The sequence below is a fragment of the Strongylocentrotus purpuratus genome, unplaced genomic scaffold (genome assembly GCF_000002235.5).
Source record: "Strongylocentrotus purpuratus isolate Spur 01 unplaced genomic scaffold, Spur_5.0 spur5_contig_840, whole genome shotgun sequence".
Lineage (NCBI taxonomy): Eukaryota > Metazoa > Echinodermata > Echinoidea > Camarodonta > Strongylocentrotidae > Strongylocentrotus > Strongylocentrotus purpuratus.
In genome coordinates, this window is record NW_022145547.1 from 1830781 (window position 1) to 1847077 (window position 16297).

At 37.0% G+C, this 16297-nt stretch overlaps 1 protein-coding gene across 1 annotated transcript in view; it reads right to left on the bottom strand.

The window, feature by feature from the left end:
- The window catches only part of LOC115925222 (A disintegrin and metalloproteinase with thrombospondin motifs 6-like), a 43463-nt gene that overhangs the window by 4484 nt on the left and 22682 nt on the right, over window positions 1-16297 (bottom strand). The window contains exons 5-18 of the mRNA XM_030988821.1: window positions 14743-14848; window positions 14025-14159; window positions 8756-8897; window positions 7413-7523; window positions 6686-6831; window positions 5932-5995; window positions 5093-5341; window positions 4567-4771; window positions 4046-4209; window positions 3271-3409; window positions 2561-2687; window positions 1868-2072; window positions 1179-1355; window positions 496-655 (exon numbers count right to left, since the gene is read on the bottom strand). Coding sequence (XP_030844681.1) covers window positions 496-655; window positions 1179-1355; window positions 1868-2072; window positions 2561-2687; window positions 3271-3409; window positions 4046-4209; window positions 4567-4771; window positions 5093-5341; window positions 5932-5995; window positions 6686-6831; window positions 7413-7523; window positions 8756-8897; window positions 14025-14159; window positions 14743-14848 — 2130 coding nt within the window. The remainder of the gene's footprint in view (window positions 1-495; window positions 656-1178; window positions 1356-1867; window positions 2073-2560; window positions 2688-3270; window positions 3410-4045; window positions 4210-4566; window positions 4772-5092; window positions 5342-5931; window positions 5996-6685; window positions 6832-7412; window positions 7524-8755; window positions 8898-14024; window positions 14160-14742; window positions 14849-16297) is intronic.

Here is a 16297-nt window from a genome sequence, read left to right on the forward strand (position 1 = left end):
TCCTTATCCCCCTCTCTCTAACCCTATGAGGGGTAACATATTACCCCTCTGAATCTTAAAAGTACTTACTATCTGGTGGTGCTGGGATTGTATCACATGTATTCTTATGCTCTACTCTTCATCTCATCTAGCTACCCATTTTAGTCTAATGAGTATTGGTCTCTCTGGGTTGGAGTAGTACCAAAAGGACTCTTGCACTCCATTTTTCAACCCCATCTTGCCCCCCCCCCCCCCCTCTTCATTTACCCCTCTGGAACTTTACATTACCCCTCTGAACCTTTACATTACCCCTCTGAATCTAATGAGTACTTAATGTCATATGGTGCTGGGATTCATGCTCTACCCTTCATCCTATCTAGCTACCCATTTCAGTCTAATGAGTATTGGTCTCTTTGGGTTGGATTAGTACCAAAGGGACTCTTGCACTCCATCTTTCAACCCCATCTAGCCCCCCCCCCCCTCTTCATTTACACCTCTGAATGTAAGAGTACTTACTGTCTGGTGGTGCTGGTATTGTACCACATGGACTCTCGCACTGCTTTTGCCTGCTTGGTCTCTCCGAAGCATGGCAGTTCTGATCTCGAAGGATGACACCGTTCTGAGCCATACAGCTGACAGGGCGGTTCGTCTGACCCATACCACATCGTGTATTGCACTGCAAGGAGAGAGAAAAGATGGGGAAAATATATTCCATTAGATAGGTAGATTCATATTAGCACTGACCATACTTTTAAATATTCTTGTCATCATCATGACTACCATCATAACATAATTCATATCATCATCGTCGTCGTCGTCGTCGTCGTCGTCATCATCATCATCATCATCATCATCATCATCATCATCATCATCATCATCATCATCATCATCATCATCATCATCATCATCATCATCATCATCATCATCATCACCATCATCATCATCATCATCATCCCATCATCATCATCATAATTCTTATCACCAAATTTACCACCATCATCACTATCACCACTATCACCACGATATTAATCAGCCATCATCAACATCATCTTTCTCATTCTCATCATCAACATCATCTTTCTCATTCTCATCATTATCATAATTCTTATCACCGAATTTACCACCATCATATTAATCACCGATCATCAACATCATCTTTCTCATTCTCATCATCATCATCACCACAAGAGTTCTCTTACCTCGCTCCAATCTCCAGCAATCCACCTAGGTGGAGGACAATCCCCTAGGTTACAAGGCATCCTGTAGACTGGCATGTCTGCTTTGTTACACATGATGTGTGAGTAGGTCTGTCTACGATCACTGCTCATACACTGAACATGACGCTGTTTATGGCCTGGCCCACATGAAGGATAACACTGTTAAAACAAAGCAGGTCAAGATAATACCGTTTTTATATTAAACCATTTACTTTTAAAAATTCATTTCAAAGGTAATATCTATATAGTTTTGGTAGCAAATAGAAATTCAAATCAAAGTTTTTGAATAATGTCCTCATATTGTTCTACTTGAACCAAAAGATAAAGATGCCAAACATGGTGATGTTCTGTCTACATTCTATCTGATGGACATAGATATCAATGTCTATAAAGAATGTCCAAATAAAGCTACAGATCATCTACTGTCTGCCCAGCAGCACTTCAAACAGCAAACATCACAGAGATTCAAATGAATGGCTAGTAATTATCACTTTCCATTTGTTTTGCATGTGGCTATCACACAAAGAAATCCATGTACTTGGGATATATGAAGTGATAAAACTTCACAAGCAACTTGAAATAGAAGGTATCTTGCTATTTATAACAAAAAAAAGCTAAGAGAAGTGAGGTTTTGAGTACTTGAATAGGAGCTCCCTAAAAAGGGTACTAACCTGCGCCCACGGTCCGGTGATCCATACCGGTGGACATTCCCTGTGCCCACACGTCATGATCTCAGCTGGTTTGTGTTCCTCACACAGCGACTCATCTACCACTTCATCTTCATGCTGGGTCACCTTGGTGGTACACAGAACGGTCCTGGTCTTCTCTCCGTTACCGCATGTCCTAGTACACTCAGACCAGGCAGATATCTGCCATCTGCATCAACAACAAAGAAATCATTAAAATAGCATCAAAGCCTCTTTTTATATCATTTGGTAGTTTGCCAGCAGCAAGTCAAGTTACACACATATCATTGTTACATGATTTATATTTCAGTTCTTCATGTCCTCAATTTCTCTTTTATTTCATTTTAACAAAAAAATTATGTAAAAGAGGTTTAATAATTTAAATCAATGAAAAGCTATATTTTTTCATGTAGTGATGTATTAGAGGGAAAGAGAGTTGGTTGCATATAACAAGAGAAGGGAAAGAGAGAGATAAGGAAAGAGAGAGACAGAGAGAAAGAAAGAGAGAAAGAATGACAGATATAAAAAGAGAGAGGGAGGGAGAGAGAGAGAGAGAGATAACGAGAGAAAGAGAGGAGAGGAGAGAGAGAGAGAGAGAGAGAGGAGAGGAGAGGAGAGGAGAGGAGAGGAGAGGAGAGGAGAGGAGAGAGATAAAGAGAGAGAGAGAGTAATACTTACTCTGGAGGACAAGCCTGTGTGTTACAAGAGATGGTTCTTCTTTCAGGTTTCGGATGATCACAGAATGTATCACTAACAATAGTTTCATCGTCTACCCTGACACACCGCATCTCAGATATTGATACACCTGTAGAAAAGTTAAAAGAACATCATTATACTCTTTTGTAATCATCTCAACATTTGTTTTACTCTTGTGTAATCATCTCAACATTTGTTTTACTCTTACGAAAAGCATCTCACAGGCAGCAACGTCAGTAGTAAGCAATGATCATCATTATCTTCTTTTCATTTCTTTTGTCTATCCACCTACCCATTCATCTATCCATCCATCTATCCATCCATCTCTTTAGCCATCCACCCATCTATTCCTCTCTCTGTATATGTCTATCCACCCACCCATCCATCCATCCATCTATCTCTCTATTCCTCTCTCTCTCTCTCTCTCTCTCTTTCTCTATTTGTCTATCCACCCATCAATCTATCTTTTTTTATAAATGTATCTATCTATATATCCATCTTTCTCTGTATCTATTTATTTATCTATTTATTTATCTATCTATACATCCATCAATCTAGAGCCAGAAGTTCATTAACTAGTATATTTTAACACAGAGTTAATGCCCTTTTGGCTCTCAGCAGACGAGAATATCTTTCTACCTCTTCTTTTACAAATCTCTAGATTTCCTTTACTTCTCCCCCTACATTCTTACCTCCTGCGCATGTAACAGAGCACTGCGACCAGTCACCCCTCTCCCAAGTAAAGGCCATCTGTCTGTCACCCTGGTTTGTTCTCGTCACTGGACGGTTGAAGGAATATCTGATTCCATGATTCTCCTCCTGAACAAGCAACTAGAAAACAAACAAAAGTAGATGATATCATAGAGAGTTAAAGGGGGTGTAGCATGGCAAATACTGGTTAATGCCATTTACGACTTCTTCTGGACAACTGCATGAAAAAGAATGAACTTGCTTTGGTTTCGCAAATGTTGCATGCACATGAATACTGCGGTTGCGCCGTCCATAGTCGTTTTATACCCAATGTGCCCCAAGTCAGGCCACAGGAAAGACACAGTCTCGTCACGCTACACCCCCTTTAAGGATCTAATGTCAAAGTCAGTACCTTATCCAATCTACTCTAATCTAATCAAATCAATGATTTTTCATATTTCTTTTTCTTTGCAGTTAATACAAAGAAAGTCCTTCACAATATGGGTCACTCATACGATAATAAATCTATTCAGAAGTTACTTTATAAGACATTACTGAGCTTCTACATATAAAATAATGATTGAAAATGAAGAAAAAAATTTATACTACAAATAACCTCCCTAAATACAGAAGAAAATTTTAAGAAATTGTTATGATTTAAAAAAAACATATATATATATATATATAACAACATGAGCTCAAGTTCATTTGTCAAGCTCAATTACTCTATTCCACTTCAAATATAATGAGAACTGAAATGTTGTATTTGGTAATTACCATGACAACAAGTTCTTGATTGGTTGGTCCAAGCGCACTGAGAGTCTCTGGGGCATCGTCTGGTCTCTCGTAGATGAATGTAGATCCAGCGACGTCGTAGGATTTAGGCCAATCTATCATCCATTCAGCATTGATGTAGTAATCATTATTCACTGACTTCAGTGCTACAAAGTTGTTTTTTAAAGAGGAGAAAGATAATAATCATTGATTTATTTGAATAATACTGTGAAAACTGAAAGATTACTTCTCCCTTTGATTTGATTTGATTCTCAGTCAATCAAGAGCAAAGATGTTTCTAGTTACACATACTTTAACCATTACTAATGAGATACAATTCTTTAGTAAACCATTTTCGTAAAGTGACTGGAATCTCTAGAACAATGTGCATTTTTATAAAGTTAAATTGACAATATCTGAGGTTACCTTCAAGACACACCAGGACAAACATGTAAACAACATCCTATTCAGACCCAAGAATAATTCCCTGTCTCACATGCAACCCAACACAAGATGGTACTAACCTAAATAATTCCTAGAAATGGCCATCTCCTGTAGACTGATGTGAACAGATCCTCTGGGGATGGTAAGGATCTCTTGATAGTCTCCTGCTACCAGCTCCCCGTTGAATGTACCTCCCACTGTTTCACATGAACTACCATCTCCTCCACACACACGACACTTGTCCTCCCTGGCTTCAGAGCCTAGTATCTTGTCACATCCTACAGTCTGTGGGATAAAACAATATCAGAATAAACTCCAAACATGTCTATATTGCTATTAAATCAATATATCTCTATCTGAAACATACAGACGGTAAGAAAATCTCTAGAGCTTTCAGGACATTCCTAGATGAAAATAACAAGAATTATTGTAATAATAATAACAATAATAATGATACAAATTCTGCACAGTCCATTAAGAATCATACCCAATAATTGCAATTTAGGTCAGCAAAATGTAGCACAACTACAGCTTTTTAGTCGGTGCTATAGGTGAAAACTTTAAAGAATCCTTTTATTACACGCCTAACCCATGATTCTGACTTACATGGCATTTTCCATTGATGCATATATCAAGTGACTCCGGTTTGTATCTCTCAGAGTAGCATCTCGTTCCATCTACCACCTTAGGTATCCTCCTGAGATGGTTCCCACCGGACGACACACAGGAGAGCTGACAGGGCTCAGGGTTGGGACTCACGTAAGGCTCCCAGGTATAGAACTGACCATGGTAAACCTCGTTATTGAAGGACGAGCATTGGACGGTAAGAAAATCTCGCGAGTTCTCAGGACATTCCTAGAGGAATCATGGTAATAATAATAAGAATAATGAATATACACATTACATACAGGATAGATACATCAAAATTGGTAAATCTTACATGAGGTATGAACAAAGCTGTTGTAACAAAATATGGTGTGCAGCAAAAATCTTGTTCCAGCCTACCTATCAATATTCAAAAGTGACTAATCTGTGTTGTTTTTCATCTTTATGAATGACATGCAGAAGGATATAACCAGCCATACTTTAATTCTTTTCAGATGGCCATCACAAAGAAGAGCTGGGCCCCACTTCACAAAACTTGTCATCAGTGACAAATGACAGTTTTTGGTATAAGCTAGTGAAATCCTTGCTTCTGATTGGTTATCAGCAGATTTGTCACTGGTTTTGTCATTGTCATTGACAAAAGGTTTTGTGAAATGGGTTCCAGGACTCATCACTACTTAAGTTTAACTTCCCCACTTCTCATTAATTTATCAGCACATTTTTTATTTCTGCATCAGTAATCTGAGAGCAAACAACTGTGATCCATGCACAATCCATCTCTTTCAAGTTAGTTAATTCCATTAAAATGATATATTGTGATTGCATATAATGAGACTTACATTGGTATTACATGATCTGTATCTACTTCTCTCTCCTGTGCAGTACTGGCCTCGATTTCTGGGCCTGAAAAAAAGAAGAAAAAGAAGAAAGCATTGTCATATTGAGAAGCTTCAGTAGAACACATTCTTCAGTGATTTTCATCACCAATTCTTACTTAATTTCATGTTCCTTTTGTTTACTCTGTAGGTCCTTTTAATAAAAATAAAATATGTTAATAGTGTCGTAATTACAACAGGAATACAAGAGATTACCCGAATTTTATCATTTCTGTTTGAAAATGTTACCAATTAATGCCCAGTACTCAGCTAATTGTTTCTTTATGTTTTGTTATATTTTATATTTGACCCTAATGTACTGTATTTTGGAAGTGAAGAATTAATTACTAGAACAAAATTAGAGTGCCACCAAGTTTATAAACATGTATCACGTCTAAGATTTTGTAAGAGTCTTTTAGTACCATTTCTTTTTCCAATGTTCATCTTGATCAAAATTAGTTTTATTGCAGCTAACGTCACAATTCACCAACCCAATAGTAATTTGAATAGCTAGAAAAAACTTTTTATAATCTAAAAATGTTATACACAACAATTGAAACTTGGGCTGTCTGATCTGCAGATGGTACTAAAACGGTAAACCCTTTGGCTACTAGAACCAAGTGAGCCTGTATTAAGCCTATATGGCAATTGGGGATTTAGTAGTCCTTGGGTTAAAATAGAGTGAAACACAAGGATGGGGTATGAAGGTATGACTCACTCTGGATTATTGCACTGTCTCTCTGAGTTTGAGACGCCCCCACCACAGGTCCTGGAACACTCTGACCATGAAGACCAGGTCCCCCAGGAACCATCTACTGCTTGAGGTCTAGTCCCATACTCTACACAGTCTCCTAGATAGCACCACTGTAACACAAAAATGAGGAACAGATCAAAAATAAGAATACTCTGACCATGCATGAAGACCAAGTCCTACTGCTTGAGGTCTATTCCCGTATTCTATATCACCCTAATAGCACCACTGTAACGAGATATATGAAACATAAGAACCTCTGACCATAAAGACTAGGTCTCATTGCTTTTGGTCTTGCCTCATGCATGTAGTTTACAGTCTCCCAAATGTAGATACATGTGCATTATGTAGCAACACTAAAACAAAAATAAATGAGGATCATCGCATAATTTGTTTTTAAATCTAGCTGTGGCTTTAAAAATTGTGACAACTTTCTTTTTTTAATCTTGTCAGACATTTTAAACATACCAGTAGACCCATACTTGTGCCTCCTCCCATCCTACAAATCCTGGATCTCATATTATAAACTGTCGCAAATGATTCAAATCGATTACAACTTGTATTGATTAAAACTCTGTACAAAAGAAAATAATTGTATTTGTAAGTTTGTGATTGAATGAAAGACTTCATATCAGTTCAAATCAATTACAAGTCAGTGAGGGCCCTGGCTTTTCTGAACTATATTCCTACTTACTCCTTCTGATATAATTGATGTTTGACATCGAGTCCCCTCTGCAGCAGGAGTTCCTGTTCTCCAACAAGCCCTTGTGTTTGGCTTCTGACAAGCCAGCTCCCGACATATATTCTAGCAAGGGTTAAAGGAATTTCAAAATGACATGATTGATAGAAATTTTGGTAATGCGGATTATCAAAGTTTGGCATCATCAATGACTATTGAAGTACAGGACTGGTCATCCATGACTTTCTTTGAAAATGTAAGATTTTAAATATCCAGCAAAGTCTCGAAATATGTGTAATTGACTTAACAACATCACAACAACAGCAACAATGATGAAGAAGAGAAAAAATGTATAGAATACTATGATGTCATAAAACTTGAAACAAGCTTATCTTGGTTTTAATTACACCGAAATTTTTTGAATTAATACACCCACACACGAACATGATCTGGACTATGATACTGAATACCAGCCAAATTAGCCGACCCTAATATTAATAGTTATACTATACAAAGTAAACATAGAATCCTGCATATAAAATTATCAAAATGTATTCAAATATCTGAATGGTTATGACTAATATGTTAAACCAGTCAGGAAGTGGGTAGTTATATACACAGTGTCAGTGGTTTAGGGTCTACTGTTATTCAATGCAATGAATGCACATATACACATAGTTATCAATGAGATCTATGACACCAAAAACTCTGTCAGCATATCATGCAGATATCACATTTCAAAACAACATTAATTTATAAATCCTTTTTCATTATATGCCTAATCTAAAGATAAAAATAGCTCAAATCTCAATTGGCACTTAATAGAATATTAGCAGTTAGCCAACGAGAAGCATTATTATGTGATGGACTGTATGCACTTAACATCCTTCCTAAACCATTCTAGGTATTATATGAATGCCTTCCAATTGTTTTGCTGTATGGAATACAGTAGTGGAAAACCAGAGAACTTTTGCAAATAGTTAATGATCGACAACAATTTTCAGGGCAAGAACTTTCATGCATTGCAAATATTCAGTGTTAATCATTATAGTGATTCAATCATCTCATGGCATGAAATTTTCATGAAAATGAACCATGCACTCATGAAATTTGCACACATATCATGCACATGTAAGTTCTGAGCCCTGTAACACAACTATTTGCATTAAATTGCAAAATGATAATGGCCAATCAACATCCTTGATGTATGCAAATATTGTTCAAAAGGCAGACCATTAACCAATCAGAATCGTTGTTTTGAATTTGCAATCGATGACAAACTTTTATGTTAACGGGCCGGGCCCTGGTTTAACAGTACTGGGATCTGCCTGAATTTGAATCAGACTGTATATACTCACATTGGTATTGCATGCCTTGGCACCCTGGCCATACTGGAGCTGACACTGTTGGTTCCCATCCACCAGTTCACCAGGCATGGCTGTAGGTAACCAGTAGTCTGCCAGCTGAGGAACATCGTCAAGACATATCGCCTTCCCCGACCTTCAGGAGAGAACAGGAAGAGACAGAGCATGAGAGGGAGAGAGTTAATGTGCCTTTGAACCCTTACATTCACATATATAATAACATGGACAGTTTTCTCTTAAAGAGAACGAAGTATCATGTAGAGAAAGCTTCCAGGCAATCCCACCGCTGCCACCAGTGTAAACAAAAAGTAGGGAATGAGTCTAATTTCAATTCTTACAGGTCAAACCTCCATTAGTACATGGCCACTGCTTTAAAAGGACCACCTGTCTATAGTGGCTATGTGTCTTTGTGTTTGTCTCTCTGAAAAGAAATGTTTGTTAAAGAACCTGCATAGAAAGACCACCTGTCTTCAGTAGTAACTTTCTCTGTTTCCCTTGAGTGGCTTCAATAGAAAGTTTTGGCTGAATGTTACGAAAATCATACAAATAATCTGCTTATACAGGGCCAGAAGGGTGTTAACTCGGAATAAAAGGACATGAGTTAGTGCCCTTTTTGCTCTCCGTAGAAGATAAACCAAAAGCTCATCAGCCAACTACATGCAGGTATATATACAGAGGTTTCACTTTAGCAGGGACTATCATTTACAAAATACCTAAATGCTCAAGATATTTATTTATATAGCAAAGAATGGTTCAGCAGATAAAATGATTCATATTTCAGAGAAGTTCATCCTCGATTAAAAATGAATGCTTGAAACTATTATTTTCACTTTATTCCTTGTGTTTTTGGCAGCATTCTACCTTTTTTGTGGGTGGTCTGTTGTTTTATGAAGAACTCCACAATGTCGGCTGTTTCACACTAACCAGTACATCTCCAAGCTGAAAAACTGGTCATATTTTGTACCATACTTCAAACAAGATTCCATATACAACCTTGATATATGCACACAGAGTCAACAAATAGAGCCATGATAGATTGGTTAGTGAATGGACAAGTCTCTCAATTATCCCTCATCCTTGTACTTAGGAAACTAATAAATCAAAAAGTTGACCCTACAAGTCCTCTGAAGGATATTGTTCCGGTTTGATAAATGAATCAAAAGTGGCTCCTTTTTAAAAGCTTTAAATGTCATAAAACTAAATGGTTTATACCACCTAAAGAGCAGCAAATCTCTTGGAAATAGACAGTAATCCAATGTTCATCATCTAGCTAGCTCTCAACTCAGATGGAACAAAAGTTATTTCCACTCTACAGGACTGTTTTTTTTTCTAGAAACTCAAGCAGGTTTAAAATCAAGGATTCGGAATAGCAGGTCACCCAAATGTTCTTACAACAGGAAACCCCTGTACATGCGCATAAAGGATTATACCCGCATTGTCCAATTGAAGAAAAAGGGGGAGAGCAGGATGTGGAGGTATCAATGTATATAAAGGAAATATATTTAACCCCCTGATTACTGATTTTTTTTCGTTCACATAGACTTCACACAGGGACCACCAGGCTCCCTCAGGCAATGGGTTAACTGGAAAGGAAAGAAAGAATTTGGATATCGATGGATTCCTCCAAATTTGCTGGCAAAAACTACTTCTAATGAAACTTCTGTGGTGACACTGGACCTTTTTGAAACAGATTAGGGTTTAGTAATTACAATGAATCAATATTGTAGCTTTAGCCTTACACATTCACTTCTCCAGGATTGATCCTGTTTCTATTATCTGATCTCACAGGTCTCGTAAATATCATACAGCGATCAAGCACAATACATATTTGGTAGCCAAGTATATTTTTAGACAGAAACATGAACCATGCTTATATCAGGATCAAGCATGTATTCTTGTGGTTTATCCCAGTGGATGTTTTTGCAAACTCGTTGCTCAAAATAGCACCCCAGCCCCCACTTTTAGCACTCAATCTAAGCCGGAATGTCACTGGGTCACCAGACTGTGTGAACATCAACAACTCTGCTGATTTAACAATGAATTTAATCTTGATTTTCTAAATAATTTGAGAGAAGTTTACAAACAAATTTGAGTTCGATTGGATGTCAGCCAATTTTTTCCTTATCATGAATCCTCAAATTTTGAAATTCAATCCTTTACAGGTCTATATCTTAAGATAATATCCATAGTTTATTCCTAAGTTTTGACAATTTATTAGTGAAGATTAAAATCTGGTGAATTATTTCAAGGCGAGAACGTGAGTAGTACAAGCTGCATTCCTGTATATTTACTGTCAAACAGCAAAACTATTGGAAATATATCCCAGGTACAAAATACAAAGACATACAACAATATACAAGGTTAAACAGAATTCTACACAATCATATAGATTTAAAAAAAAAGGAAACAAACAGAATTCCTGCTTGCTTGTTTTTATGAAAAGTACCTTTTTGGAGTCTCTTTTATGAACCTGCCTAATATTTCATATCTATTTGAAGGTCATTTTTTTCTCCCTTGGGGGCAAGTTATCTGGTACATCTACTTAAAATACAGACTGACCGGTGATGAAACTGACCGATAAAACTGGCCAGAGCGGATGGTTATATACAGCCTGGTCAGCTCGACCTCATCTATCTTGTAACATCTGACCTTCCCTCTACTGTCATACAAGCCTTGTTGATATGTTGACATCTTTTCATTCTTTTTTCATTGCTTTTCTTGTCATATCCTTGCTTGGGGTCATCCTCATATCAAACATTCTGTATATGTTTTTGTAATTCAATTCCTTTCAAACTTGTACTGACCCAAATTTATAGGTCATGCAGGTCATTATGAAGAGTGTCTGATTTGAAATTTATGTTTTGTTTTTATTTTTGTTTCTGAGAAGTTGAATCTTTTATCATTAATATATATATTTTTTAAACTGTATAATTTTTTAGAGCAACGTGACAATTATACGCATAGGTCACCCAACATTTTCATATTTTTTTTCTGTAAATTTGATGTTGGAAAAATGAATATATACACAGCAGTTCAAAATATATATTATGGGTATGTTTTCACAAAGATAAAACTTATATTTCAAATATATTTGACAAAGATATTTTTGATAAACTACATTTAAATATGATCTTTGCATATGCTTTGAAGACATATAGTTGTGAGCTTGCCCAAGTTTCATTTTCAGATGTAACCAGTGGGGGATCCAGGGGGAGGGACCCGGCGCGATTTCCAAATTTTCAGGAGCAAAAAAAAATATATAAAAATAAAAAATAGTTCTCACTATCCCTCCCCCTCCCCCTCCCTCCCCCCTCCCCCCTCACTGAGCGACTTTTCAAACCCCCCCCTAAGAAATCCTGGATCCGCGCCTGGATGTAACCACCCCCCCCCCCCCCCCCCAACAACAACCCATTTAAAGTGTTCGACCCACAAAGGCAATTTCTACTGTTGGAGAATTACAGGCCTAGACAGGATCTTTATATCTTTCAAAGTATTTTGATTCTCTTCAGGACATAAAGATGAACATTCTTGTCATGACTTGGTATCAATTATGTCTACACAGGGACAGCAATGATGAATCTATCCCTGTCTTAGACAGCTGCTATCTCAACCTGTATGACACCCGGTTTATAGGGTTTTATAGAGTCTGGGGGAAACTTGCTCTCCATGGTATCATAGAAAGATATGGTAGAGAGAGGAAAAGGGAGGGAGAGGGAGAGGGAGAGGGAGAGGGGGGAGAGAGAGAAAGACAGAAAGAGAGAGGGAGAGAGAGAGAGAAAGAGAGAGAGATAGAGGATAGAGGAGCGGGAGAGAGGGAGGAAGACGGAGAGGGGAAAAGGAAATAGCAAAAAATAGATAGAAAGAGAAAGAAAAAGAGAGAAGAAGAGTGACAGATGACATAAAGATACAGAAAGTTAACAGAAAGACAGAAAGAGACAAAGACAGAAAGAGATAATAATGACATGATCGACATATATAGAAAGAGATAAATAATGAGTCAGAGAAAGAGACACAAAGACACAAATACAAATGACTGTTAGAGCAGGGAGGGAGAAAGAGAGAAAAAGAGACGAGCACGATAAAACTGAAAGAAGAAGCATGTAAGCAAGAGATGAGAATGTTTGTTCACAAGTCTGAGACAAAATGCTCTCAAAGGCATAATAAAGGTGTGTATTATGAGAAAGTCATTTCTATTGTTTGCAAACTATAGACAGTGCCCCAGATTTACATGACTCTGACCAAAGTTTATCTCTTACTTGGCTGAAGTCTGTTTAATACAAGACTGATTTTGACCACACCCAACGTTTGGTAAAATCTTTTGTCTCCTCTTATGGAGAAAGATTGTAAATGAAGCTGACACCACCTTTCTATATCCTCACAATCCACATTATTTCTAACAAACAAACCTGCGTAATTTCCATCTGACTTGTTTTGCAAGGAATATTCTGGATAAAAGTACACATGTATTCTGGTCATTTCTCCCTCCTGAAGAAAATACAAACTGTTCAAACTCCAGACTCAAGCAAGAAAATTTATGGTATTTTGTAGGGGATATTCAGCTATACTGAGATACTTGATTAGATCTTATCTGCACCAGCTACTCCAAGTTCTATCCGCAAATTCTGGGTCATTGAGATATGGGTAGATGTGCATCGTGTGAAGAGGACATGCGGAGTGACCAGCAGGAAACAGAGAGAAGAGGGCATGAATATGGGTCACTTGACCACCTGATCGCTCATCAACAATGACCTCTGACCTCAGAGAGACACGGGTCAATTGGTGCTGAATCAACTTTTCACAGGCTATGACAGCACTATTCAGTGTCTACCTTACCGTGATAATAACCCGATTCCTTTAGAAGACGTAAGGCATTTACAAAGCTCCTCATTACATCAGCAGAACCTTGTGTTGTGTAAATTAAAATATCTTTGCATCAAACGTTTTTCTGCATAATCCTTGCTTTGGAACTATAATCTTTTGCTCATATTTCTTAAAAGGCAAAGATTGTAGTAGTACTGTGAAAATGATGTTTCAATGGTTGCATGCTTTTAATATCAGATATAGCAAAACTATGTTCAAACCACTTGAGCCAACAAACAGATCACTCTGCCAAAAACGATGAGCCTTTTTTTTCTTCAACATTGATGATTCTTTTCAGAACTCACCCGAGAAAGAATTTATCAACAGTCCTCTTAAAGATTATACTACATGGTCCTCCTGTAAAACCTTTTCACTAGTTTTAAGGACATGAAGATCTACTTACTCAATGTAGGATGTGATGTAATGAGCGCTGCATTCAGACCAGGAGTATGGATCACTGTTCTCTGTGATCTGATCCGCCATGATACCTCCCATTGATCCACAGGCATTCCCATCTCCATCATGCTTCATACCAAAACTAGATCAGAGAAATGACAAAATTATATTGATTTAGAAATGTTAAAGTATGTCCCAATATGTCTAATTAACCTAAGGGTATGTGTATTTTGTGAAACTAGAGGATCCTGGCTTTTGTCTATGATCTGTGATCTGATCAGCAAGTAGTTTCTCTTGATCCATTGGTATTACCATCTTCATCATGCCTCATACCGAGAATATATCACAGAAAGAAAACAGCTCCATTTGCACATGTAATAATGACCAAAAATATTGACATCTATTTAAACAATTATTGCTTCTTCATGAAAGTTTAACAGCAACTGTTATACATGTATACCACTCAGAAGCTTGGCATCTCTCATTCACACAAATACATACCTCCATGAAGAGAGAAACTTCATTTTGGTGACTTACTGGTGGTCTTGACAAGCGATCACAAATACAAACATCATCAACATTTTTGCTTCTTGTTTTGTTTGCTAAAAAAACAGATAACACCAGACTGTTTTAAATACTTGTGGCCAATCACATATGTGCTAAATAGTATGCCTATAGATACTCTCTAGCCTATAACACGTAGCTACATCTAATGTGATACTCACTTGTGACCTATCTCGTGTGCTATAGTAAATGCTGTAGCTAGTCCTGTATCTTCATTGATGTTACAGCTCTGGTCTGGTCTACACATCACACCTACAGGAGCAAGACCTAACATAGGAATACAATCACAAGAAAGACTATTAAATAACATAATCAGAAGGTAATAAGTGCTAGAATATAAACAGATGTAATAAAGTTTTAGATAAAGTATTATCTGTTTACAGAGCTAGAAGGTTCTGTGTTATATTACATATGAGTTATAATGTCCTTCTTGCTCCAAACAGACAATGTGTATGTTGATTGGTATACATAAAATTGTCTATTTGGAGCTACAGATGTGTGAACTGTATGTTGGAGTATATGTGAGAATAACACTCATGTGGCTACAAAAAAAGGAGAAATTATATATTTTATACCCCATGGAGATGTTCGAATTTTGTAAATTTTAAACAGGAACTTGCTATCCATTGTATTCAATAAAATATTGCTCAGATTGGCAAGGGGTTCTTAGAATATGGCTTCTATATGTCCATATGAATGAGCTTGTTAAAAGCTATTTTAATGGTGAAATTATTATAATTATGTAGTGAAAAGTTACAATAACAAAAACAAACAATTAACACCGGTTCATTCTTTGATGGGGTTGGGCATTATGCTTCATGTATCACCAGGGAAATGTTACTGTAACAGTCTCCTGCTAAAGGAATTATATATCAGCTGTTTGGAGCCAGAAGGGTGTTAGTTTGTATACTTTAATACAAGAACTATAATGCCCTTATGGGCCTCAACGATATGATCCCCACTTGATCCCGCAAAACTAGAAATAAAAGTTGTTGGTGAGCATGGGTGTGTAATTTAATAGGAACCCAGTAAGAGGAGCCAACCAACGATCAGGAATAATTGTAATTTGAGTTTCCTCTATATTTCCCATAGTGATTATTTCTCATTAGAGGTCCATTATATCAATTAGGTGTAGAGGTCACGTAAAATGTGTGATGATGGAACAGAAGGAATGTAATGGCCTGTTCAGACTGGAGAAAATTCATATGAAAATCGTATAAAGAAATGTCGTGTAAAGATTCATCGTATAGCGGAAGGGGCGCACAGACTAGATAACAACCTCATATAAAGAAACTGGTTTTAAAGAGGTTAATTAAGAGGACAGCTGTCCAATCAAGAGTGAGTGCTCATTATGTTCGAACTAGAATGGGATCCTGATTATTATAATCTATAATGAGTTTTTCATTTAATGATGCTTAAACATGCATTCACTAAATGACATTTCATTATAAGTTGTTCAGACTGGAAAAAAAGGTAATAACTTATTGTATAGCTATACAGTTCTTGTATACATGTAGCTACAGTATACAAGGAATTCTGCTAGTCTGAATGCGGGGCAAGATTATTGGAAATCAGGAGAGTGCCAATACTGGGGAGTGTTTTTCAATGTAGGCAATTTACATTGAAGGAAATGGTCCAATATCAGTGAATTAAAGAGCATAACACCCATCCATACTGCTATATTATTATACAATTGAGTCATTTGACTGATTCATC